The sequence below is a fragment of the Hyla sarda genome, chromosome 2 (assembly GCF_029499605.1).
Source record: "Hyla sarda isolate aHylSar1 chromosome 2, aHylSar1.hap1, whole genome shotgun sequence".
NCBI lineage: Eukaryota > Metazoa > Chordata > Amphibia > Anura > Hylidae > Hyla > Hyla sarda.
This window is the reverse complement of record NC_079190.1, coordinates 365667728-365693193: the sequence shown is the minus strand read 5'-3', so window position 1 is coordinate 365693193 and position 25466 is coordinate 365667728. Positions and strand designations below refer to the sequence as shown.

Below are 25466 nucleotides of genomic sequence, written 5' to 3'. Positions count from 1 at the left end.
TATGGACAGGGAGCAGGTGAAAGCTAATTAGGCTGATTGGGCCAGGCACCAATCATTGGTGCACTGGCCCTTTAAATCTAGAGAGCTGGTGCGCTCGCGCCCTAAGGAGCGGAGCCGCGCGCGCCAGGACGTGACAGCCGGGCGGGCGCGTCCCGCTATGCGAATCGCATCCCCGCCGGCAATGTCAGTGCAGCGCTCCCGGTCAGCGGGTCTGACCGGGGTGCTGCAGAGCGAGGAGCGCTCGCGGCGGGGAGGAGCAGGGACCCGGAGCGCTCGGCGTAACAACCCCTTTAAGATTTTTAAATAGAAGTAATTTACAAATCTGTTAAACTTTCTGGCACTAGTTGATTAGAAAAGATATATGATTTCCACTGGAGTACCCTTTTAGGTTAGAACAGTTCTGTGGTCATTCAGCAAAGTCAGTTCTTTTCTTTGTATTACTTATTTTTGCATCAGCGAACATAGAAATGTTGTGACTTGCCAAAAAGGACATTAACATTATCACAGAAACTTTGTGGCTTGTCCTTTGGACATATTAAACAAAGCTGCTTTTTGGCAAGCCAGCTGTATGGAGTAAGCCAAGATACCTTTCAAGTGCAGAAATCTCATTGAGAGTTACAGAAAAAAGGGTACTATCATTTTTGTCTAGGCAAGTTTCATTATTTTGTTTTTCAAAATGATTCTGTTGAACCACAATTCAAAAGCAATGTCTGATTTTTTCAGTACATTTTATCTATATAGATAAAACTCAACGTGTGTGTATGAATGTGTGTATGTTCCAGCATCACGTCCAAACGGCTAAAGATATTAACATGAAAATTGGCACACATGTTACTTATATGTCAGCAACAAGCATAGGATAGGTCATTTAACCCTTACCCACCCCGATTTGCCAGGGGCAGAGTTTATGTTTAACCCCTTAAGGACCAAGGACGTACCGGTACGTCCTTGGTCCTGCTCTCCTGATATAACGCGGGGTTACACATTAACCATGCATCATATCACGGCGGGCCCGGCGTCATAGTGAAGCCGGGACCCGCCTCTAATAGCGCGCGGCGCCGCACGCTAGTAACCCTTTAGCCGCACGCTCAGAGCTGAGCCGCGCGGCTAAAAGCGAAAGTGAAAGTTGCCGGCTAGCTCAGTCGGGCTGTTCGGGATAGCCGCGGCTAATCGCGGCATCCCGAACAGCTTACAGGCCCCTACCTGCCTCCTCGCTGTCCGATCGCCGAATGACTGCTCAGTGCAGTCATGCGGCAGAATCGTCGATCACTGGTTTCCTATGAGAAACCAGTGATCAATGATGAAGATCAGTGTGTGCAGTGTTATAGGTCCCTATGGGACCTATAACACTGAAAAAAAAGTTAAAAACAAAAAGTGAATAAAGATCATTTAACTCCTCCCCTATTAAAAGTTTGAATCACCCCCCTTTTCCAATAAAAAAAAAAAACAGTGTAAATAAAAATAAACATATATGGTATCACTGCGTGCGGAAATGTCTGAATTATAAAAATATATCATTAATTAAACCGCTTGGTCAATGGCGTGCGCGCAAAAAAATTCCAAAGTCCAAAATAGTGCATTTTTGGTCACTTTTTATATCATTTAAAAATGAATAAAAAGCCCTATCAATGCAGAAATGATACCGTTAAAAACTTCAGATCACGGCGCAAAAAATGAGCCCTCATACCGCCCCATACACGGAAAAATAAAAAAGTTATAGGGGTCAGAAGATGACAATTTTAAACATATTCATTTTCCTGCATGTAGTTATGATTTTTTCCAGAAGTCCAACAAAATCAAACCTATATAAGTAGGGTATCATTTTAATCGTATGGACCTACAGAATAAAGATAAGGTGTAATTTTTACCGAAAAATGTACTACGTAGAAACGGAAGCCCCCAAAAGTTACAAAACTGCGTTTTTTTTTTCAATTTTGTCGCACAATGATTTTTTTTTCCGTTTCACCGTAGATTTGTGGGCAAAATGACTGACGTCATTACAAAGTAGAATTGGTGGCGCAAAAAATAAGCCATCATATGGATTTTTTGGTGCAAAATTAATAGAGTTATGATTTTTTAAAGGCAAGGAGCAAAAAAACAAAATGCAAAAACGGAAAACTTAAGGGGTTAAAGTCCCATACAAGTCAATGGGAAATATATGTTACTGCATAACTTCCAAACGGCTGGAGATATTTCCATAATACTTGTCACATGTTACTTATATGTCCACTTAAAATATAGGATAGGTAATTTAACCCTTAACTACCCCCATTTGTGAGGGTCAGGGCTTTTGTTTAAAGTCTCATGCAAATCAATGGGAAATGTATGTTCCCACATAACTTCCGTACGGCTGGAGATATTTCAATACCTGGTACACATATTACGGGTCGGGATAGGGGGTCAAGATAGCAGGTCGGGATAGGAGGACGGGATAGGAGGTCGGGATAGGAGGTCGAGATATGAGGTTGGGATAGACGGACTGGATAGGAGGACGGGATAGGAGATTGGGATAGAAGGTCAGGCTAGGAGGTCGACATAGGAGCAGGGGATATGAGGATGGGAAAGGAGATCAGGATAGGAGGTTCGGATAGATGGATTGGATAGGAGGACAGGATAGGAGGTAGGGATTGGAGATCGAGATAGGTAGTCTGGATAGGAGGTTGAGATAGGAGGTCGAGATAAGGATAGGAGGACGGGAAAGGAGGTAGGGATAGGCGGTCGAGATAGGATGACGGGATAGGAGGACATGATAGGAGGTCAAAATAGGAGGACGGGATAGGAGGTCGAGATAGGAGGACGGGATGGGAGGTCAAAATAGGAGGACGGGAAAGGAGGACAGGATAGGAGATCAGGATAGGAGGTCGAGATAGGAGGACGGGATAGGAGGACGGGATAGGAGGTCGGGATAGGAGGTCGGGATAGGAGGTCGGGATAGAAGGACGGGATAGTTGGTTGGGATATGACAACAATATATGAGGACAGGATATGAAGTCAAAAGCTTCCTCCTTTGTTTATTTTCCTTCCCATCAAGGATTAGGAAGGAAAAAACGGGCAATGCCGGGTGCTCAGCTAGTTTATTATCATTTTTGTCAGTTTCAAGTTATTTCAGGGAGGATTGTATGGTTTTCTTTTCTTAATGGAAAGGTACCAACAATTTTGTCCACTTTTGTATTGCATAGTACTAATTTTTTTTTAAATGAGAATGATTTGCAATCATATAGACATACAGTTGCATATGTCTAGAGGAATGCATTTAACAGCATTCCACTCATGTCAAATTAATGCCCCAAGTACAATAAGAACAGAGGCTCAAACCAATATCTGCCAAGTTTCTTTGTCTAACTATTAGTTTCTCTAAACATCCGCTCTCTACTTTAAAATGCTGTATGATATTCTGTTCCTGTGCTTATTTAATACAAAATAAATGATAGATGTGGGTCTCACTCATGGCCACCATACCATAAGCACATGTCCCAGAAGCAACTTGAATCTGTCAGACATTTATGGCATACTATGTCGATATACTATACATGTCTAAGTGGAAATACCCCTTTTAAGTGATATTTTTTATATGTTCTTTTATAGGAACAATGCTACAAGACATTTGTGTGGTATCCTCAAAGATACATGTGACAGAGCTGCAGAAAAAGCTAATATGTGTATGTATAACAGCTAAAGTTTGGGACAATATATGAATATATGGTCTATAATAATGAATGTATGTATAATATAACAATATTGTAATAACATTTTGACTTTTTATTGAGAAGCATTTGATACTCACTAAAAATGTTGGGTTTTTCTGAAGATGCCCAGTGGAGAAAAGGGCTGTATCGACAGTTTGGTTAGTTGAAGACTTGAGCAGTAAAATTTAGAAAGGGGAATTTATTTTGAAGATATGTGTACTAAATAATCAGCATATTAGAAACACCTACTCAAAGAGTTTGTTCACCTATTTGGTGATCATGGCTTGCAGGGTAAAAGAGCCCATGAGGTGGCAAACATTCTGCATACTCAACTAGACCTATGGCAACTGGAGCAGCTTTATTAGTTTGTGTAAGTTTTACTTCCCATTCTAGCATATCCCAAACATGGTCAATCAGGTTCCAGACCAGTGAGTTTGGGGGTCAGAGCAGTGTGAAGCATTCATTGTCATATGCCTTTAAATACTGCCTAGTGATCTGAGCCTGATGACAGAGAGCAAGATCCTATTAAAAGATGGTAGTATGGTTAGGCAAGACCTCCTAAACATACAGTGGGGATCAAAAGTTTAGGCACCCCATGTAAAAATGTGTATTAATGTGCATAAAGAAGCCAAGGAAAGATGGAAAAATCTCAAAAAGGCATCAAATTACAGATTAGACATTCTTATAATATGTCAACAAAAGTTAGATTTTATTTCCATCATTTACACTTTCAAAATAAAAGAAAACAAAAAATGGCATGTGGAAAAGTATGGGCACCCTGCAGAGTTAATATCTTGTACTGCCCCCTTTGTCAAGTATCACAGCTTGTAAACGCTTTTTGTAGCCAGCCAAGAGTCTTTCAATTTTTGTTTGAGGTATCTTTGCCCATTCTTCCTTAGAAAAGTCTTCCAGTTCTTTGAGATTTCTGTGCTGTCTGTCACGCACTGCTCTTTTAAGGTCTATCCATAGATTTTCAATTATGTTCAGGTCAGGAGATTGTGAAGGCCATGGCAAAACCTTCAGTTTACGCCTCTTGATTTAATCCCCCGTGGATTTCGAGGTGTGTTTAGGATCACATTCATTTGTAGAAGCCATCCTCTCTTTAACTTCAGCTTTTTCACAGATGGCATCAAGTTAGCATCCAAAATTTGCAAAAATTTTATTGAATCCATTTTTCCTTCTACTCGTGAGATGTTCCCTGTGCCACTGGCTGCAATACAACCCCAAAGCATGATTGATCCACCCCCATGCTTAACAGTTGGAAAGAGGTTCTTTTTATTAAATTCTATTCCCCTTCTTCTCCAAACGTACCTTTGCTCATTCCGGTCAAAAAGTACAATTTTAACCTCATCGATCCACAGAACTTGTTTCCAAAATGCATCAAGCTTGTCCATATGTTCATTTGCAAAGTTCAAACGCTGATTTTTGTGGTGAGGACGTAGAAGAGGTTTTCTTCTGATGACTCTTCCATGAAGACCATATTTGTACAAGTATCTCTTTATAGTGGAAAAGTGTACCACAACTCCAGTGTCTGGCAGATCTTTCTGGAGGGATTGTACAGTCAAACATGGGTTTTGAATAGTTTTTCTCACAGTACTGTGAGCTGTTTTGTCTGATATTTTTCTTGGTCTTCCAGATCTTGCTTTAACTTCCACTGTTCCTGATGACTTCCATTTCTTAATTACATTTCGAACAGAGGATATTGACATCTGAAAACGCTTTGCTATCTTCTTATAGCCTTCTCCAGCTTTGTGAGCGTCAACTATTTTCAGTTTCAGATTTCTAGACAACTGCTTAGAAGAACCCATGGTGCTGATTGTTGGGGCAAGGTCAGATGAGTCTGGGCATTTAAAACCTTTGAGATTGACATCACCTGGTCTTCCCAGATGATGATTGAGAACAATCCATGACACTGGCAGGTCTCAGCTTTGCAAAGGGGGCAGTGCATGCTATAAATTCTGCAGGGTGCCCAAACTTTTGCGGATGCCATTTTTTCTGTTATTTTGAAAGTGTAAATGATGGAAATAAAATCTAACTTTTGTTGACATAATATAAGAATGTCTAATCTGTAATTTAATGCCTTTTGGAGATTTTTCCATCTTTCCTTGTCTTCTTTATGCACATAAATACACATTTTTACCTGGGGTGCCCAAACTTTTGATCCCCACTGTACCTCGGAAGACAGGGTCCTGCCGTATGCGGAGGGCAAGGGGCTCCACCACCACTGCGAACAGGAGCGGGGACAGGGGGCACCCCCAGGGCGAATGGGAGAGAACAGATCCCATTCACAAGAACCTGAGCTCTGGGATGCCTATAGAGAAGAGAAACCCACCGCCGAAAAGCAGGGCCAAAGCCAAACCTATGAAGGACCTCCAAAAAGAAACCCCATTCCACCGAATCAAACGCCTTGACCGCGTCCAGAGACGCCAAGGCCCAATGCCCTCCCAGGCCCCTCCCCCCCTGGACAGCAGTTTGCACACGCCTGATATTATCCGAAGTTGATTTGCCCGGCATGAAGCCGGTTTGATCTGGATTTATAACGGCAAGTATGGAATGATTTAATCTTTTGGCTAACATTTTGGTAAGTATTTTATAGTCCAGATTCAATAAGGAGATTGGCCTATAAAAACCGCACTCCAACGGATCCTTATCCGGTTTCAGTAAAACTACAATAGTCTCCTCATAGATGGAATCAAGTAAAACCCCGTCCTCAAAAGGGGGGGGGGGGAGGGGGAACAGGGGAAAAAAAGGGCAGCAGAAAGGGGGTGCCAGAAAAGAACTGGGCAGGACAAACCAAACGAGGGAAGGAGAAAGAGAAATCCGGAGAGAGGGAAGAAGAGACCACAGAGAAGTCAAAAGGAGAGGCAGAGATGACAGAGGGAAAGAGATCCTAAGCATATTCCAAAGCAATATATCCAAACCCCAAAGGGCAGGGGCAAACACCCCATCCCCTAGAAAAATTCCACCCATGGGCAGCCAAACCCCAGCCCCCCGGCCCCATGGCAGTGCAACAAATAGAACTGTACCCCATGGCAGCGACAATCCCCCCCCCCCCCAAAAAAAAAAAAAAAGGTCCATCAATTAACTTAGAAGTCCACGTCCTCTTACGGGTAGCATCAGGAAGGAAAGTCTCGGATCAAGGAGCCGGTGAGATGGAATAGAGGGGAAGGGGAACGTCCAAGTCCACACAGGGGATATGCAGGGGCATGGGGGACCATAGGTACGGGAGAGGGCACGGGGTAGGGGAACAAATATGTCCATGGCAGTGTGGAGTACAGCAAAGCATCCATGGGGTCAAATCATGAGGGCACAAGGAACTCCCCACTGTCCTTCAGGAGGTCTGGCAAGCCCCTGGGAAAAGGAAGGAACAGGAGAGAGCACGGGGCCTGGAAAGGCAAGGAAGGGGAAATAGCTTGAGGGCAACTAACTAAAGAGGGACTAGAGGCAGGGAGACAGGAGAGGGGAAAGGGTCACAGTACCTGCCGGCTCTCCATGAGGTGTTCAGGCTGAGGCCACAGCGAGCCCCACAGCCCCCAACAGTCGGAAGGGCTCCTTCATATGGCCACCTAGGCCCATGGGCGGAGAGGAAGAGAAAAAGTACGCACCACACAGGAGCAAGTCATACATGGAGACAAAATGTATCCTTAGCGGGCACTTCGCCTGTTCAGCCAATCGTCTGCCTCCTGAGGTGTAGAGAAGAAAACGGCCCACTCCCCGTCAACCACCCGGAGCCGGGCCGGGTAGCCCATAGAATAAGGGACACCTCTCTCCCACAGCCGCGACTTGATGGAGGTAAAGGAGGCCCTTTTACGCTGCAGGTCGGAGGAGAAGTCCGGAAATATGGAGACCTTATTGCTATTCACAGTGATCTCAGGCAGCCTCCTTGCGGAGTGGAGGATCAGTTCTCGGTCGTTGCAGTTAAGGAAGCGGGCCAACAGTGTACGAGGAGGAGCTCCACCGCATAAGCCGAAGAGAAGGACACGTCCGGAAAGAGATCCCTGATCCAGGCCTCCACGAAGGCTCCTCCGCCCGCTCAGGTAAGTCGATCACCCGGATGTTATTCCGGCGGAGTCTCTTTTCGGGGTCGTCATTCTTCTACCGGGCAACCTCCAGTTGTTGCTGCACTGTGCGAAGGGCGGGGGGTAATGGAGCCACAGTGTCCTCCACTGTGGAAATGCGGTGTTCAGCCTCCGTCACCCTGTCCCGAAGATTCTGCGGATCATGCCGCAGGAGACCCACGTCCACCCTGATCTCCTCCATCTTCCCAGTAAGCGATCTTCGGCAGGTCTGTATTGCCATAAGAAGAGTGTCGCTCATCTCTCTCAGCGTGGGTTCAGGGTGGTTCACCTCAATAGAAGAGAGTTCCAGGCTCCCAGCTTCTGAGGTGGAGGCCTGCGCTCCGGCCTGCCCGGCGCCATCTTGCTTCTCAGAGTTTTTCCACGGCTGAGCGGTCCTTGGGTTTGCTCGGGTCCTCTTTACTGGCCATAGCTCGGGTCCGGAGACGAGTTAGAGGTGTCAGGGACTCCAGGATTCAGGTCAGGATAAAGAAATTGCAGGTTCTGAGTGGGAGCGCTTATAGCGTGCGACCGCTCATCTCAACCTCCAGGCCATGCCTCATAAATCTTCAATTTAAATTTCAAAATTAATCTTTTAATCTTAAGGATTGTGAAGCCCTAGTGTCTACTCATGCTGCTGCCAGCTCCAGGCTGTCATTCAGCCACTATATGGTCTCCTCATGCTGCCAACACCTCCTCACTGTGTCACTCGGCCACTATAATCTCCTCATGCTGCCCACACCTCCATGCTGTGTCATTCAGCCACTATATGGTCTCCTCCTACTGTGCCGCCCTGCGGCAGTGATTCTAAAAGCGATGTCTGTAATCTGCATGTCATACTATATAACAGTATTATTTCACTACCCCAGCATACTCCCATATGCGTGTTAGAACACAACAGTGTTTTACACCCCTATTGAGGCTCTCTGTAGGCCAGAAATAGCTGTTTTTAATATAGATTTGCCGCAAATAAATTCAGATCGAATCAAATTTTTTCAAAAAATTCTGCGAATCGGCCAAATCGAATTTTTCAAAAGTTCACTCAGCTCTAGCTACAATAATAAAACAATATTTAAATTCTGATAGGACATTGCGTTAATAAATAGGTAATATGTAAATGCATAGTATATTAATTTCCAGCTAAGAACGGAATAAAATATAAAATAATAATAATAAAAATGAGAACACACAGAGAAAAAAGATATTTAATATACAAAAAATATACTGGTATGTGGTAATGAGATAAGCTGAAGAGGAAAAAAACCTGATGCGTAGGCAGTAGTACCGATAGGTATGACAATAAGTCTGTGGGAATGCGTAAGTACAGGAAGACAGTGCAGACTCCTAAAGTACTAACAGCTTAACACTAGGGTGGTCAATATGAAAATTGATGTACAGGAGGGTAAATGGAATAACAGACAGATACAAGACCATGGAGATGGGACATCAATGAATTTTTTAGGGGTATATTTTTAGGTGTCCCATCTCCATAGTTTTGTTTCTATCCGCTATCCCTTTACCCTCTTTTAATAGTATGAAAGAACCTCTAAATAAATATAAAGGTGTGGGGAAGTGCTATTTAAGACATAACTTTTAATATATGCTTACTAAAACACACCAATATGTGCAAAGTGATTATTCCCAAATAAGAATAGAATCATGAGACACAGGATCCGTTAGGACCACCACCCATCTGGTGGATTTATCATGAATCTAATGTGTAAATACACATATTTAGTCATGAATCTCTAATAAAAAATATATAATTCTCAACGCGTTTCTACTCCAAGAGTGTCCTCAGGAGAATGTCAAAATAATAGAGATAATAAGAGTATCACATTTAAATAAACATGGTAATACTGAGTGACCCACGATACAGGGTATCACTCAGAGGGTGTGATCTTTCCCAGCTGAAACAGGAGAATGCCGGCATGACCTAAAAAGAAAACCAACAGTACAGTCAGCCCAGTATACGGACTTGCACTAAATGTAGTTTCTGTAGGGCTAAGAGACTCGCAGTCCTTGCCGTGGTTCCGGACACCTAAAAATAAAATGATATATTCCTATCAATAAACATAGGTTCCGCTGTACCTGCAATGTAAATCTAGCATATCGCCGCTAGTGCGCTGTACTCACTGTCAGCTGGTCTAAGTGCCGATCACAGAATCCCGGGAGGTGCGCAACCCGCAGTGGCGGGGAGCCGGAGTGATTCTAACCGGCTGCGATGCGCTCACCTTCCTGGTCCCTCGGCATCTGGCGTCATATCCTGGCGCCTTCGTGTTACGTCGGCAATACCCGCCCCGCTCTGACGCCCACAGGAGGCAGGTCAAGATGCCGAATACACTACTACAATTCAGGGCCGGATTCAGGTATGAGTGGGAGTGACTTAATGCTAGTTATAGAGTATACTAACTCCTGTATGACTGGTTATATATTGCTGAATGAACCAATGGGGGTAAAAACAACAATTGGCATTGAAACACTAATATTGCAAAGAATGCCAAGACGGGGGTATATAAAACCGGTCGCGAGCATGCCGCAGTGTTGACGTACCAGTTAAAAATGATATAGGCACAGGGTCCCGCAAGATAAGGGAACACATGCCGAATGATCACGACCGGATATACCCCAGAATTATGACCAAATTATACATTAATAAGGTGCCTAGATTGGTCATAAAATGACCTAAATAAATTATACTCATCCCAAAGGTTTAAGAATAAACTAGGATAGCCCCACATAAGAACAGCCCATGTCAAGAACTCCTCTTTTGTATTTATTATTACATGTATTTGTATATACATGAAAACAGCAGACGGATGGAGACAAAGCCCCCCAGAGAAAAAATATGTACCAAAATGACAAAACTCTTGGTCCCCATTCAGACACAAGGGTGGTCCCCCTGGGAATCTAACAAAAAATAGGGGGAAACAAAGGGGAATGATAGGGGCCTAGGGATCCTAGACTCACCCTGCACTAACTCAGGCCCTATGCCCTAGGCGGTGTTATCGCCCTAATAAGGGCGGCCCCGCTCTCGTTTCTCCTACTTGGCCTAGCTCATACTAAGTAAGTTCGGTGACACTAACTTGAAGACCCACTAGGGTCTCAACTAACTACCTATTAGTCACCAATAAGGGGGACCAAATCCTTTTATCGAAGGGGACTTCACAAAAAGGGAGCAAAACTTAATTGGTCATTGAGACCTCTAGGGTTCAATGTGCCCATCTCAAAAATCCATCTACTCTCTCTTTGAAGGAGGAGTCTATCAAAGTTACCCCCTCTCGGGGACGGACGAGTCTATCAAAGTTACCCCCTCTCGGGGACGATGAGCTCCAAACCCAAGAACTTGAGTTGTGTACAACAACCACTATGGACCAAGTTCATGTGACGGGCCAGGGATGTGTCCCTCTTGTGTTTGACATCCCCAAGATGTTCCAATATCCGTTTTTTAAAAGGACGAAACGTTTTCCCAATGTATCTCATATGACATGGACAAATAACTAGATAGATGACACCACTAGTATTACAATTAATGAAATCACGAATCTTGTGCATCTTTCCTGTTCTTTCATTGACAATCTCCCTAACTCTCAAAATGTTAGGACAAGCCTTACATCGTCCACAAGCATAAGTGCCCTTCACATTCGCCCTGTCCAACCAGGTATTTCCTCCTACGCTAGTAGGTGATAAGTAGCTGTGTGTAACCAGATCACCTATATTTCGTCCCCTCCGATAGGTGATCTGTGGTTCAAGTGGTATGGAATCACTCAAATTAGGGTCCATGTGTAGGATCCTCCAATGTTTCTCGAGAATGCTCCTTAACGGGGCTGCATGGTCAAATGTAGCAACAACTCTCAAGGGCTGTGCCCCCTCTTTCCGTCTGCTTCGGTGTCAATAAACTTTCCCTAGGAGTATGCAAGGCATGTTGATAGGCTGATCTTAAAATGTGATCAGGGTACCCCCTGTTCCTAAATCTCTTTCTTAGATCTTGCGCTTCTCGTAGAACGTCCTGTCTGTCAGAACAGTTCCTCCTGAGGCGGAGATACTGCCCCCGCGGGATACCCCTTTTTAGGGGTCCCGGGTGGCAGCTCTCCCACCTCAGGAGGCTGTTCGTAGACGTACCTTTCCTATGAATGGTGGTACGTAAGTTACCTCCAGTCGTCTTCTGAATAGAGATATCCAAGAAAGGAATGTGTGCATCATGGTACTCATGTGTAAATGATAATCCTAAACTATTCTGGTTGAGCAATCTCAGGAACTCCTCGAATTCCTTGGCAGAGCCCTGCCACAAGATGAAGATGTCATCAATGAATCGTGCCCAGATAAGGGCACGTTCACATAGTTGTGTGTCAATATAAAGCGCAAAAGTTCCAAAACAAACTCATTATGAGGTCTCATCTGTATACCCCTCTGTGATAAAAAGTGTGAGACTGCTGCCAAGCCGATGTCATGTGGAATAGAAGAATACAGTGCTTCCACGTCTATACTTGACAATAGTACACTAGTCTCAACCTGCACCCCCTCAATTTTGTTGAGGAGATCCATGGTATCACGTGTGTATGAGGGGAGAGTTAATACAAACTTCTTGTAAACTTAAAAATAAAGTGTTTCCACCAGTGGGAGAGACTTCCTGCGTGGATGTGTTCTTTGATCTGGTGATACGAGACATTGAGAGCCTTGAAATTCCCCCCTTGCCTGCGGGTAGAACCAACTTCTCGTATAATGAAAAACTGGCGATTAAACAACTTCAGCAGAAAGAGCAGTTGGTTATTAAGTCAGCAGACAAGGGGGGAAATATTGTGGTCATGGACCGTACGCAATATATTAGCATGTGTAACAGATTACTGAATGATAGATCTACGTATGAAGTTTTACCCTCTGATCCGACGGTTAAATATAAAATTGAGCTAAACAAGATTCTTAAAGTTGCAAGGGAGAATAAACTCATTAATGATGCAGAATTTAATTTTTTGTCTCCAAAAACTGTTACTGTCCTACCCACCTTCTATGCCCTCCGAAAAGTCCATAAGGGGACCAATCCCCTTAGGGACAGACCTATAGTGGCGGGCGTAGGGGGTCTAGGACAGAATCTTGGTGTATATGTGGACCAGATACTGAGAGAGTTTGTATTAACTCTCCCCTCATACACACGTGATACCATGGATCTCCTCAACAAAATTGAGGGGGTGCAGGTTGAGACTAGTGTACTATTGTCAAGTATAGATGTGGAAGCACTGTATTCTTCTATTCCACATGACATCGGCTTGGCAGCAGTCTCGCACTTTTTATCATAGGGGTATACAGATGAGACCTCATAATGAGTTTGTTTTGGAACTTTTGCGCTTTATATTGACACACAACTATTTCCTCATCGACAGAAAATACTTCCACCAGCTCAGAGGGACCGCTATGGGGAGCCCTAGTGCCCCCAGTTATGCGAATCTCACTCTGGGCTGGTGGGAGGCCACCCATGTATTTGTCGAGGAGAGGGAATGGTTCAGTGAACGTGCCCTTATCTGGGCACGATTCATTGATGACATCTTCATCTTGTGGCAGGGCTCTGCCAAGGAATTCGAGGAGTTCCTGAGATTGCTCAACCAGAATAGTTTAGGATTATCATTTACACATGAGTACCATGATGCACACATTCCTTTCTTGGATATCTCTATTCAGAAGACTACTGGAGGTAACTTACGTACCACCATTCATAGGAAAGGTACTTCATAGGAAAGGCACTTATGCTTGTGGACGATGTAAGGCTTGTCCTAACATTTTGAGAGTTAGGGAGATTGTCAATGAAAGAACAGGAAAGATGCACAAGATTCGTGATTTCATTAATTGTATTACTAGTGGTGTCATCTATCTAGTTATTTGTCCATGTCATATGAGATACATTGGGAAAATGTTTCGTCCTTTTAAAAAACGGTTATTGGAACATCTTGGGGATGTCAAACACAAGAGGGACACATCCCTGGCCCGTCACATGAACTTGGTCCATAGTGGTTGTTGTACACAACTCAAGTTCTTGGGTTTGGAGCTCATTCGTCCGTCGCCGAGAGGGGGTAACTTTGATAGACTCCTCCTTCAAAGAGAGAGTAGATGGATTTTTGAGATGGGCACATTGAACCCTAGAGGTCTCAATGACCAATTAAGTTTTGCTCCCTTTTTGTGAAGTCCCCTTCGATAAAGGGATTTGGTCCCCCTTATTGGTGACTAATAGGTAGTTAGTTGAGACCCTAGTGGGTCTTCAAGTTAGTGTCACCGAACTTACTTAGTATGAGCTAGGCCAAGTAGGAGGAATGAGAGCGGGGCCGCCCTTATTAGGGCGATAACACCGCCTAGGGCATAGGGCCTGAGTTAGTGCAGGGTAAGTCTAGGATCCCTAGGCCCCTATCATTCCCCTTTGTTTCCCCCTATTTTTTGTTAGATTCCCAGGGGGACCACCCTTGTGTCTGAATGGGGACCAAGAGTTTTGTCATTTTGGTACACATTTTTTCTCTGGGGGGCTTTGTCTCCCCAGAACATGGGCTGTTCTTATGTGGGGCTATCCTAGTTTATTCTTAAACCTTTGGGATGAGTATAATTCATTTTATGACCAATCTAGGCACCTTATTAATGTATAATTTGGTCATAATTCTGGGGTATATCCGGTCGTGATCATTCGGCATGTGTTCCCTTATCTTGCGGGACCCTGTGCCTATATCATTTTTACCTGGCACGTCAACACTGCGGCATGCTCGCGACCGGTTTTATATACCCCCGTCTTGGCATTCTTTGCAATATTAGTGTTTCAATGCCAATTGTTGTTTTCACCCCCATTGGTTCATTCAGCAATATATAACCAGTCATACAGGAGTTAGTATACTCTATAACTAGCATTTAGTCACTCCCACTCATACCTGAATCCGGCCCTGAATTGTAGTAGTGTATTCGGCATCTTGACCCGCCTCCTGTGGGCGTCAGAGCGGGGCGGGTATTGCCGACGTCACACAAAGGCGCCAGGATATGACGCCAGATGCCGAGGGACCCGGAAGGTGAGCGCATCGCAGCCGGTTAGAATCACTCCGACTCCCCGCCACTGCGGGTTGCGCACCTCCCGGGATCCTGTGATCGGCACTTAGACCAGCTGATAGTGAGTACAGCGCACTAGCGGCGATATGCTAGATTTACATTGCAGGTACAGCGGAACCTATGTTTATTGATAGGAATATATCATTTTATTTTTAGGTGTCCGGAACCACGGCAAGGACTGTGAGTCTCTTAGCCCTACAGAAACTACATTTAGTGCAAGTCCGTATACTGGGCTGACTGTACTGTTGGTTTTCTTTTTAGGTCGTGCCGGCATTCTCCTGTTTCAGCTGGGAAAGATCACACCCTCTGAGTGATACACTGTATCGTGGGTCACTCAGTATTACCATGTTTATTTAAATGTGATACTCTTATTATCTCTATTATTTTGACATTCTCCTGAGGACACTTTTGATTGGAGTAGAAAACGCGTTGAGAATTATATATTTTTTATTAGAGATTCATGACTAAATATGTGTATCTACACATTAGATTCATGATAAATCCACCAGATGGGTGGTGGTCCTAACGGATCCTGTGTCGCATGATTTTATTCTTATTTGGGAATAATCACTTTGCACATATTGGTGTGTTTTAGTAAGCATATATTAAAAGTTATGTCTTAAATAGCACTTCCCCCACACCTTTATATTTATTTAGAGGTTTATTTAGAGGTTTAGTAGGTCTATACAGTATCTTACATGCTGTTTATATACCTCTTTTTATAGTGTCGGTTTGCTTCGAATTTTAAAAATTTTAAATTTTAAAATTTGAACTATTCAAAAGTTCGCTCATCTCTATACAGTACGTAAAAACTTTCGTCACAATTTAAATACTGTCCTCAGCTCTCAATTTTCATCCCCGCTCCCAATAATTTCTCCTTGCTTTCAAATAAAAAAAATTAAAAATTATAAAATTTGTTCCCTAAAAATTCTACCATCCCTACTGCATCATTAAAATTTTTTGGTACCTAACAAAATAGCTAAAAAAATGCACAGAACGCTGATAGAAAAGTATAGAATAATCCCGGGTGTCAGGCGCGATCCACTGCAAAGAACTTGGTCCAGACGTGTAATGGTAAGGATATTTTAACCCCTTAAGGACTCAGTGTTTTTCCGTTTTTGCATTTAAATTTTTTCCTCATCACCTTCTAAAAATCATAACGCTTTCAATTTTTCACAGAAAATTACATATGATGGCTTATTTTTTGCGCCACCAATTCTACTTTGCAGTGACATTAGTCATTGTACAAAAAAATCCACGGCGAAATGGAAAAAAAATTCATTGTGCGACAAAATGGAAGAAAAAATGTAATTTCAGAAATTTTGGCTGCTTCCGTTTCTACACAGTGCATTTTTTGGTAAAAATGACAGCTTATCTTTATTCTGTAGGTCCATATGGTTAAAATGATATCCTACCTATATATGTTGGATTTTGTCGCACTTCTGAAAAAAATCATAACTACATGCAGGAAAATTTATACGTTTAAAATTGTTATCTTCTGAGCCCTATAACTTTTTTATTTTTCCGCATACTGGCCGGTATGAGGGCTCACTTTTTGCGCCGTGTTCTGAAGTTTGTATTGGTAATATTTTTGCATTGATTGGACTTTTTGATCGCCTTTTATTCATTTTTTATGATATAAAAAGTGACCAAAAATACGGTATGTTGGACTTTGGAATTTTTTTGCGTGTACGATATTGACCGTGCGGTTTAATTTACGATATATTTTTATAGTTCGGACATTTTTATGCACGCGGCGATACCACATTTGTTTATTTTTATTTACACTTTTTTTTTGGGGGGGGGAAAAGCGGGGTGATTCAAACTTTTATTAGGGAAGAGGTTAAATGACCTTTGTTAACTTTTTTTCTTCCCTTTTTTATGCAATGCTATAGCTCCCATAGGGACCTATAACACTGCACACACTGATCTTTTACCATGATCCCTGCAAAGCCATAGCTTTATATGGATCAGCGAGATAAGGGCTCCATTGCTCAAGCCTGTAGCTCATGCAATCAAAAGCCGATCGGACGCGACGGAGAAAGGTAAGGGGGTCTCCGCTCGCGTCCTAGCTGATCTGGACATCGCGATTTTATTGCGATGTCCCGATCAGCCCCACTGAGCTGCCGGGAAGCGTTTACTTTCACTTTCAGACGCAGCGGTCAACTTTGATCGCCGCGTCTGAAGGGTTAATAGCACGCGGCTCAACAATTGGTGCCGCGCGCTATTCGCCCAGGGTCCCGGCTATGACTAGCAGCCGGGACTGACCCGGTGTGATGCAGGGTCACGGCGGGACCCCGTTTTTAACACCGGGACCGGGCTCAGGGCGTACAGGTATGGCCTGAGTCCTGAAGAGGTGCCTCAGTGCACAGACGTGTTTTGAGGAAACAACCTCTTTCTCAATGTGAATAGATAATGCCATATTCACATTAAGAAAGAGGTTGTTACCTCAAAACGCGTCTGTGCACTGTGGCTATTAAAATATCCTTACCATTACCCGTCTGGACCAAGTTCTTTGCAGTGGATCGTGCCTGGTTATTCTATACTTTTCTATCAGCGTTTCATCGGCCCGGAGAACCCGTGATACCGAATACTGGGAGGCAGCACCACCATTACGGATCTACCTCAATGCTTTATAAGTGGTTGTGTCTTGGAAAACATGACGACGAAAGGTGAGCAGTTATTTCAATGAATTAACGCTTGCACCTCCTTTGCACTACAATACTACTCTATGGGAAGCTCTGCTCTCTTTTTTGCTTCACATAGCTCTCACTAAAAAATGCACAGGGAAACTGCTAAAGGGTCCAAAAATGCAATTTTCAATATGTACAAGCCGTACATGAAACAGACATGAAAGGAGTGGGCATGGCTCCAAGCTTCTATGTTCAGAATGCTGCTGTGCCTTTGGATAGGGGATAAGATGTTTAGGGGTGGAGTACCCCTTTAAATAAAAAGGTAATTATGTAACTTGTACACGCATAGGATAAAGATTTTCATATGATTTTGATGTTTCTGTTTTAGATGAAAATGAAATTGATGACACAAGACACTATTATAATGATCTTAACAACAACATTGAGGCAAGTTGAATACTGTTAATAGAATTGTAAATCTGTTTATTGTTGTAATATAATGTATTTTCTTTAGCTCATACATATCAAAATCTATATTTGTACACCTGTGAAAGAGAAAGTACGTTTATGTTGAAGAACTGTGACGACATGGCAATATATTATATATATAGGTCAACCCTGACTATACAAAATCTATACTATATTGAACAATGGACATTGTTACACATTGCCCCTACATGAGTATTTAGGACATTTAATCCTAAACCCATATACATTAATATGGAATTGGTCCACAATTTGCAGTTATAACAGCTTCCATTAATCTCGGAAGAATTTCTTCAAGACTTTGTTGCACATCTGTGGGAATTTGTGCCCCATCATACAGAAGACATTCATGTTGGAGGCCTGGATCTCAATTTCTATTCTAGTTCAGGCCAATGGGGTTGAAGGTAGGGTTCTGTGCTGGCCAGTCAGGTTCTTTCATACCAAAAACAGCTGCTTTATGGAATTGTTTTGTACACTGGGACATGGTGATACTGGAACAGAATAGGGTTTCCAGACTGGGCTTCCAACTGTTCGCACAAATTTGGAAGCATACAATTGTTCTAAATGCCAAAGCATTAAAGGTGTACTCCAAAGGAAAAAAAATATTTAAATCTAAATTTAAATGGTGCAAGAAATTTTCTCCGCCCCTAGACATCTTATCCCCTATCCAAGGATAGGGGATAAGATGTCTGATAGCAGGGGTCCCACCGCTAGGGACCCCCGCAATCTCTCCTGCAACCCCTAGTTATCTGCAGCAAGGAGACAAAGTTTTCTCCATTCCTTATAATTCACGATACAGGGGCCAGCGGTTTTTGACGTCAAGACCTGCCTCCTTAACCTTTTTGCACTTTCGTTTTTTCCTCCTCACCTTTTAAAAATCAGAACTCTTTCAATTGTGCACCTAAAAATCCATATGATGGCTTATTTTTTACGCCACCAATTCTACTTTGCAGTGACATCAGTCATTTTACCCAAAAATCTAGGGCAAAATGGAAAAAAAAATCATTGTGCGACGAAATTGAAGAAAAAAACGCCATTTTGTCACTTTTGGGGGATTCCGTTTCTACGCAGTACATTTTTCGGTAAAAATGACACCTTATCTTCTATAGGTCCATACGATTAAAATGATACCCTACTTATATAGGTTTGATTTTGTCGTCCTTCTGTAAAAAATCATAACTACATGCAGAAAAATGTATACGTTTAAAATTGTCATCTTCTGACCCCTATAACTTTATTTTTCCACATATGGGGCGGTATGAGGGCTCATTTTTTGCGCTGTGATCTGAAGTTTTTAGTGGTACTATTTTTGTATTGATAAGACTTTTTGATCGCTTTTTATTCATTTTTTCATGATATGAAAAGCGACCAGAAATACGTTATTTTGGACTTTGGAATTTTTTTTGCACGTACGCCATTGACCGTGCAGTTTAATGATATACAGTGGTCCCTCAACATACGATGGTAATTCGTTCCAAACGACCCATCGTTTGTCGAATCCATCGTATGTTGAGGGATCCGTGCAATGTAAAGTATAGGAAGCTGTACTCACCTGTCCCCGTCGCTCCGGACCAGGTCCTTACCGCTCCCGATGCTGTCCCAGGGGCTCCCGATGCTGTCCCGCTGCTCCGGGTCCACTTCGCGATCCTCCGGTGTCTTGCGCATCTTCTCCAGGGTCCGGGCCTCGCTTTCTGGTGACGTTATTACGCTGCTGCGCCGGCGCGGCGTGCGTAGTGACGTAATAACGACGCCGGAAAGCGAGGCCCGGACCCTGGAGAAGATGCGCAAGACACCGGAGGATCGCGAAGTGGACCCGGAGCAGCGGGAATAGGTAAGTGAACCTGCTGGGGCACATTACACTGCTATCCGACAGCAGCTTAAGCATTTTGCGCTGTCGGATAGCAGTTAATGCGATGGCCCCGACATATAAAAGCATCGTATGTCGATGCTGACATCGACATGCGATGGCCTCTGAGAGGCCATCGTATGTCGATTTTATCATATGTCGGGGCCATCGTAGGTCGGGGGGTTACTGTATTTTTATAGTTCGGACATTTACGCACGCGGCGATACCACATATGTTTATATTTATTTTTATTTACATGGTGTTTTTTTATGGGAAAAGGGAGGTGACTTTAACTTTTATTAAGGAAAGGGTTAAATCACATTCATTAACTTTTTTTTTTTACACTTTTTTTTTGCAGTTTTATAGCTCCCATAGGGACCTATAACACTGCACACACTGATCTTATACCCTGTTCACTGCAAAGCCATAGCTTTGCAGGGATCAGGGTTATCGGTGGTCGATTGCTCAAGCCTGAATCTCAGGCTTGGAGCAATCAATCGCCGAGGGGACACACCGGAGGCAGATAAGAGGACCTCCACACGTGTCCCAGCTGATCGTGACACCGCATTTTCGCTGCCGCGCGCTATTAGCCCCGGGTCCCGGCATCAGATACATGCCGGGACCAACCCGATATGACGCGGGGTCACCGCGTGACCCTGCGTTATATCGCGGGAGCTGGCCAAGGATGTAAATATACGTCCTTGGTCGTTAAGGGGTTAATGCAAGTCTATGGGAGGGAGCGTGGTGGGCGGCCACGCCTCCGGCCATAGACTTGAATTAAGGGGGTGGGGCGTGATGTCACAAGGGATGGGGCTGTGACATCACAAACTGCCGACCCCTGTATCATGAGTCTTCATGCATGGAGCCAACTTTGGCTCTGTGCCGCGTCAGGAACTGTCTAGAGCAGGAGCAAATCCCCATAGCAAACCTCTCCTCCTCCGGACAGTTCCTAACATGGACAGAGATGTTAGTAGAGATCATTGTGGTCAGACTGGAAGGAGCTACAGAACTTTATCTGGAGCTTACAGCAGCTGATAAGTAATTAAGTTTTTTAAATAGAAGTAATTTACAAATATTTATAACTTTCTTGAATCAGTTGATTTGAATTAATTTTTTTCTCTGGACTACCCATTTAACCTGTTGGGGACGATGGGCGTATGCATACGCCCTTGCATCCTGGTACTTAAAGGAGATGTCTAACGGAGAAAAAATGGACAGGTTTAGGTGCATAAATTAAAGTTATATAACTTTGTAAATCACTTACATCACCCATGCTGCATGGAAAGTATGTTTTCACTGATTCTTTTGTCAGACAGGAAGCTCAGCAGTTCCGGTTTCTGGTGACTTGCGACCCCCCATTCACCTCTGTTATACTGGGGGCCAGAACGTTACACATTCCCACAATACCTCACGCAGCCTTCAGTTCAGCTGCCCGCCCCTTGCACGGCCTCTGCCCGCCCCATCTGATAAATATTCATTTACCCCCCCCCCCCCCTCCCCTCCTACGTGGTTGGCTGAGCAGCTTTGAATATGCAAGGCGTGGTGAAGGAGAGAAATGTGTGGGCATAATTGAATTAATGAGGGGGTGGAGAAGTGAGGCAGTGTAGGCTGGGCTGGAGCCGTGCTAGACACGCAAGGCACTGTGGGAACCGAAGTGCAGACCGGAAGATGGAGATACATGAAGCAGAAAGTAACGGGATTTCAGCGGCTATTGCGGGCGAACGGAATGGGCAATTTGGACAGGGACCAGGTCATCATGAAGGTAAGAACATGTACTTTAATATGAGCTTTTAATTGGGGCATGGAATTTCTTCTTTAAGGACGAAGGGCGTATCCATACGCCCATGCGAATTTCGGCCCCCGCCTTGCGGGGACTGGACCAGGGTGACTGCTGATATCGATCAGCAGGCACCCCGCGCAAATGCCCAGGGGGGTCATCAGACCCCCCCCATGTCGGCGATCGGCACAAATCGCAAGTTAATTCACATTTGCAATTTGCGCTGATTCCGGGTCATTCCGGGTCTATGTTAACCCGGAATATAAGGGGGATTGCGGTTGTCTGACACCTATGTTCCCCTTGAAGGGATAGGAGTGAGGTGGCAGAGGTGCCACCCCTCCTATACCTGCTATTGGTGGTCTAGAAGCGACCACCAATAGCAGATTGGGGGCGGGGGGGGGGGGTTAACTTTCGTTTTCCCCGTCCTGCCCACCCACAATAGGTGGGGCAGAATGGGGAACCGATGGGGACCAGCGCCGAAGATCCACTTACCTGTCCGGAGGCAGTGGGCGACGGGGATTGGCGCGGGCGGCAACGTCAAGCGGCAGAAGAGGACAGCTCCCTGGATCCTACGGAAGCTGGTAAGTTGCCTAGCAACATTTGGAGGACTACAGTGGTCTCTAACCTGTAGCCCTCCAGATATTGCAAAACTACAACTCCCAGCATCCCCAGATAGCTGTTTGGGCATGCTGGAATATGTAGTTTTGCAACAGCTGGAGGACTGCAGTTTGAGACCACTATACAGTGGTCTCTAAACTGTATCCCTCCAGATCTTGCAAAACTGCAACTCCTAGCATGCCCAAACAGCTGTTTGCTGTCTGGGCATGCTGGGATTTGTAGTTTTGCAACATCTGGAGGGTCAGAGTTTGGAGATCACTGTGCAGTGGTCTCGAAACTATAGCCCTCCAGATGTTGCAAAACTGCAAATCCCAGCATGCCCAAACAGCTTTCTCGGCATGCTGGGAGTTGTAGTTGCGTACCTCCAGCTGTTGCATAACTACATCTCCCAGCATGCCCTTCGGCGATCAGTACATGCTGGGAGTTGTACTTTTGCAACAGCTGGAGGCACACTGGTTGGAAAACCTTCAGTTAGGTTCTGTTACCTAACTCAGTATTTTCCAACCAGTGTGTTGCAAAAGCACAACTCCCAGCATGCACGGTGTGTCAGTACATGCTGGGAGTTGTAGTTTTGCAACAGCTGGAGGCATACTGGTTGGAAAATACTGAGTTAGGTAACAGAACCTAACTGAAGGTTTTCCAACCAGTGTGCCTCCAGCTGTTGCAAAAGTACAACTCCTCAGTCAGTACATGCTGGGAGTTGGAGTTTTGAAACAGCTGGAGGTTTGCCCCCCCCATGTGAAAGTACAGGGTACACTCACACAGGCAGGTTTTCAGTAAGTTTCCCGCTTAGAGTTTGGGCTGCGGCAAATTTTTTGCCGCAGCGCAAACTCCTAGCGGTAAACTCACCGTAACACGCCAGTGCGAATGTACCCTAAAAACACTACACAACACATAATAAAGGGTAAAACACTACAGATACACCCCTTTACACTGCCCCCCCCCCCAATAAAAATGAAAAACGTATTGTACGGCAGTGTTTCCAAAACGGAGCCTCCAGCTGTTGCAAAACAACTCCCAGCATTTCTGGACAGCCACTGACTGTCCAGGCATGCTGGGAGTTTCGCAACAGCTGGAGGCACCCTGTTTGGGAATCACTGGCGTAGAATACCCCTATGTCCACCCCTATGCAATCCTTAATTTAGTCCTCAAATTCGCATGGCGCTCTCTCACTTCAGAGCTTTGTCGTCTTTCAAGGAAACAGTTTAGGGCTACATATGGGGTATTTCCGTTCTCGGGAGAAATTACACTACAAATTTTGGGGGGCTTTTTCTCCTTTTACCCCTTATGAAAAGGAAAAGTTGGGGGCTACACCAGCCTGTTAGTGTTAAAAAAAAAAAAATTTACACTTACATGCTGGTGTTGCCCCATACTTTTTATTTTCACAAGCAGTAAAAGGAAAAAAAGACCCCCAAAATTTGTAACGCAATTTCTCCTGTGTACGGAAATACACCATATGTGGGCGTAAAATGCTTTGTGGGCGCACAACAAGGCTCAGAAGTGAGAGCGCACCATGTACATTTGAGGCCTAAATTGGTGATTTGCACAGGGGTGGCTGATTTTACAGCGGTTCTGACATAAATGCAAAAACATAAATACCCACATGTGACCCCATTTTGGAAACTACACCCCTCACGGAATGTGACAAGGGGTATAGTGACCCTATATTTTCATTAAATTTGGATGGGAAAATGAAAAAAAAAAAAAGTTTTCACTAAAATGCTGGTGTTACCCTAAATATTTCATGTTCACAAGGGAAAATAGGAAAAAAGCCCCCCAAAATTTGTAACCCCATTTCTTCTGAGTAAGAACATATGCCATATGTGGATTTAAAGTGCTCTGTTGGCGCACTTCAATGCTCAGAAGAGAAGGAGCGCCATTGGGATTTTGAAGAGAAAATTTGTCCAGAATTGAAGGCCACGTGTGTTTACAAAGCCCCCATAGTGCCAGAACAATGGACCCACCCACATGTGACCCCATTTTGGAAACTACACCCCTCATGTAATGTAATAAGGGGTGCAGTGAGCATTTACACCCCACAGGTGTCTGACAGATTTTTGGAACAGTGGTCCGTGAAAATGAAAAATTTTATTTTTAATTTGCACAGCCCACTGTTCCAAAGATCTGTCAAACCCCAGTGGGGTGTAAATACTCACTGAACCCCTTATTAAATTCTGTGAGAGGTGTAGTTTCCAAAATGGGGTCACGTGGGGGGGTCCATTGTTCTGGCACCACGGGGGGCTTTGTAAACGCACATGGCCCCTGACTACCATTTCAAACGAATTTGCTTTCCAAAAGCTCAATGGCGCTCCTTCTCTTCTGAGCATTTTACATCTTAACATGGGGTATTTCCATACTCAGAAGAGATTAGGTTACAAATTTTGGGGGGAATTTTCTCCCATTACCTTTTGTAAAATTGGTAAATTTGGGGAAAAAACTGCACTTTAGTGAAAAAAATTTTTTTTTCATTTACACATCCGAATTTATCGAAAAGTGGTCAAACATCTGTGAGGTGTTAAGGCTCACTGGACCCCTTGTTACGTGCCTTGAGGGGTCTAGTTTCCAAAATAATGTGCCATGTGGGGTTTTTCTGCTGTTCTGGCACCATAGGGGCTTCCTAAATGTGACATGCCCCCCAAAAACCATTTCTGTAAAAATTCACTCTCCAAAATCCCATTGTTGCTCCTTCCATTCTGAGTCCTCTACTGCGCCCACCGAACACTTGACATACACATATGAGGTATTTCCTTAATCGAGAGAAATTGGGTTACAAATTTTGGGGGGCTTTTCTCCTATTACCACTTGTAAAAATTGCAAAAACTGGGTCTACAAGAACATACGAGTGTAAAAAATAAAGATTTTGAATTTTCTCCTTCACTTTGCTGCTATTCCTGTGAAACACCTAAAGGGTTAACAAACTTTCTGAATCTCATTTTGAATACTTTGAGGGGTGCAGTTTTTATAATGGTGTCATTTATAGAGTATTTCTAATTTGAAGGCCCTTCAAATCCACTTCAAACTGAACTGGTCCCTGAAAAATTTCGATTTAGAAAATTTTGTGAAAAGTTGGAAAATTGCTGCTGAACTTTGAAGCCCTCTGAGGTCTTCCAAAAGTAAAAACATCTCAACTTTATGATGCAGATATAAAGCAGACATATTGTTTATGTGAATTAATATATAATTTATTTGGAATGTCTATTTTCCTTACAAGCAGAGAGCTTCAAAGTAAGAAAAAAGCAAAATTTTCTAATTTTTCATCAATTTTTTTAATTTTTCATCAAGAAATTATGCAAG

The 25466-nt window shown here is 43.8% G+C and overlaps 1 protein-coding gene and 1 long non-coding RNA gene across 8 annotated transcripts in view; one reads left to right on the top strand and one right to left on the bottom strand.

Annotated features, from left to right (window-relative positions):
• The window catches only part of SYCP1 (synaptonemal complex protein 1), a 955469-nt gene that overhangs the window by 133041 nt on the left and 796962 nt on the right, over positions 1-25466 (top strand). For all 7 annotated transcript variants that reach the window (XM_056558361.1, XM_056558359.1, XM_056558362.1 and 4 more), the window contains 2 exons: positions 3586-3659; positions 17834-17892. In XM_056558361.1, the coding sequence (XP_056414336.1) occupies positions 3586-3659; positions 17834-17892 (133 nt within the window). The remainder of the gene's footprint in view (positions 1-3585; positions 3660-17833; positions 17893-25466) is intronic.
• The window catches only part of LOC130356608 (uncharacterized), a 132000-nt gene that overhangs the window by 57585 nt on the left and 48949 nt on the right, over positions 1-25466 (bottom strand). The gene's annotated exons all lie outside the window — the stretch shown is intronic.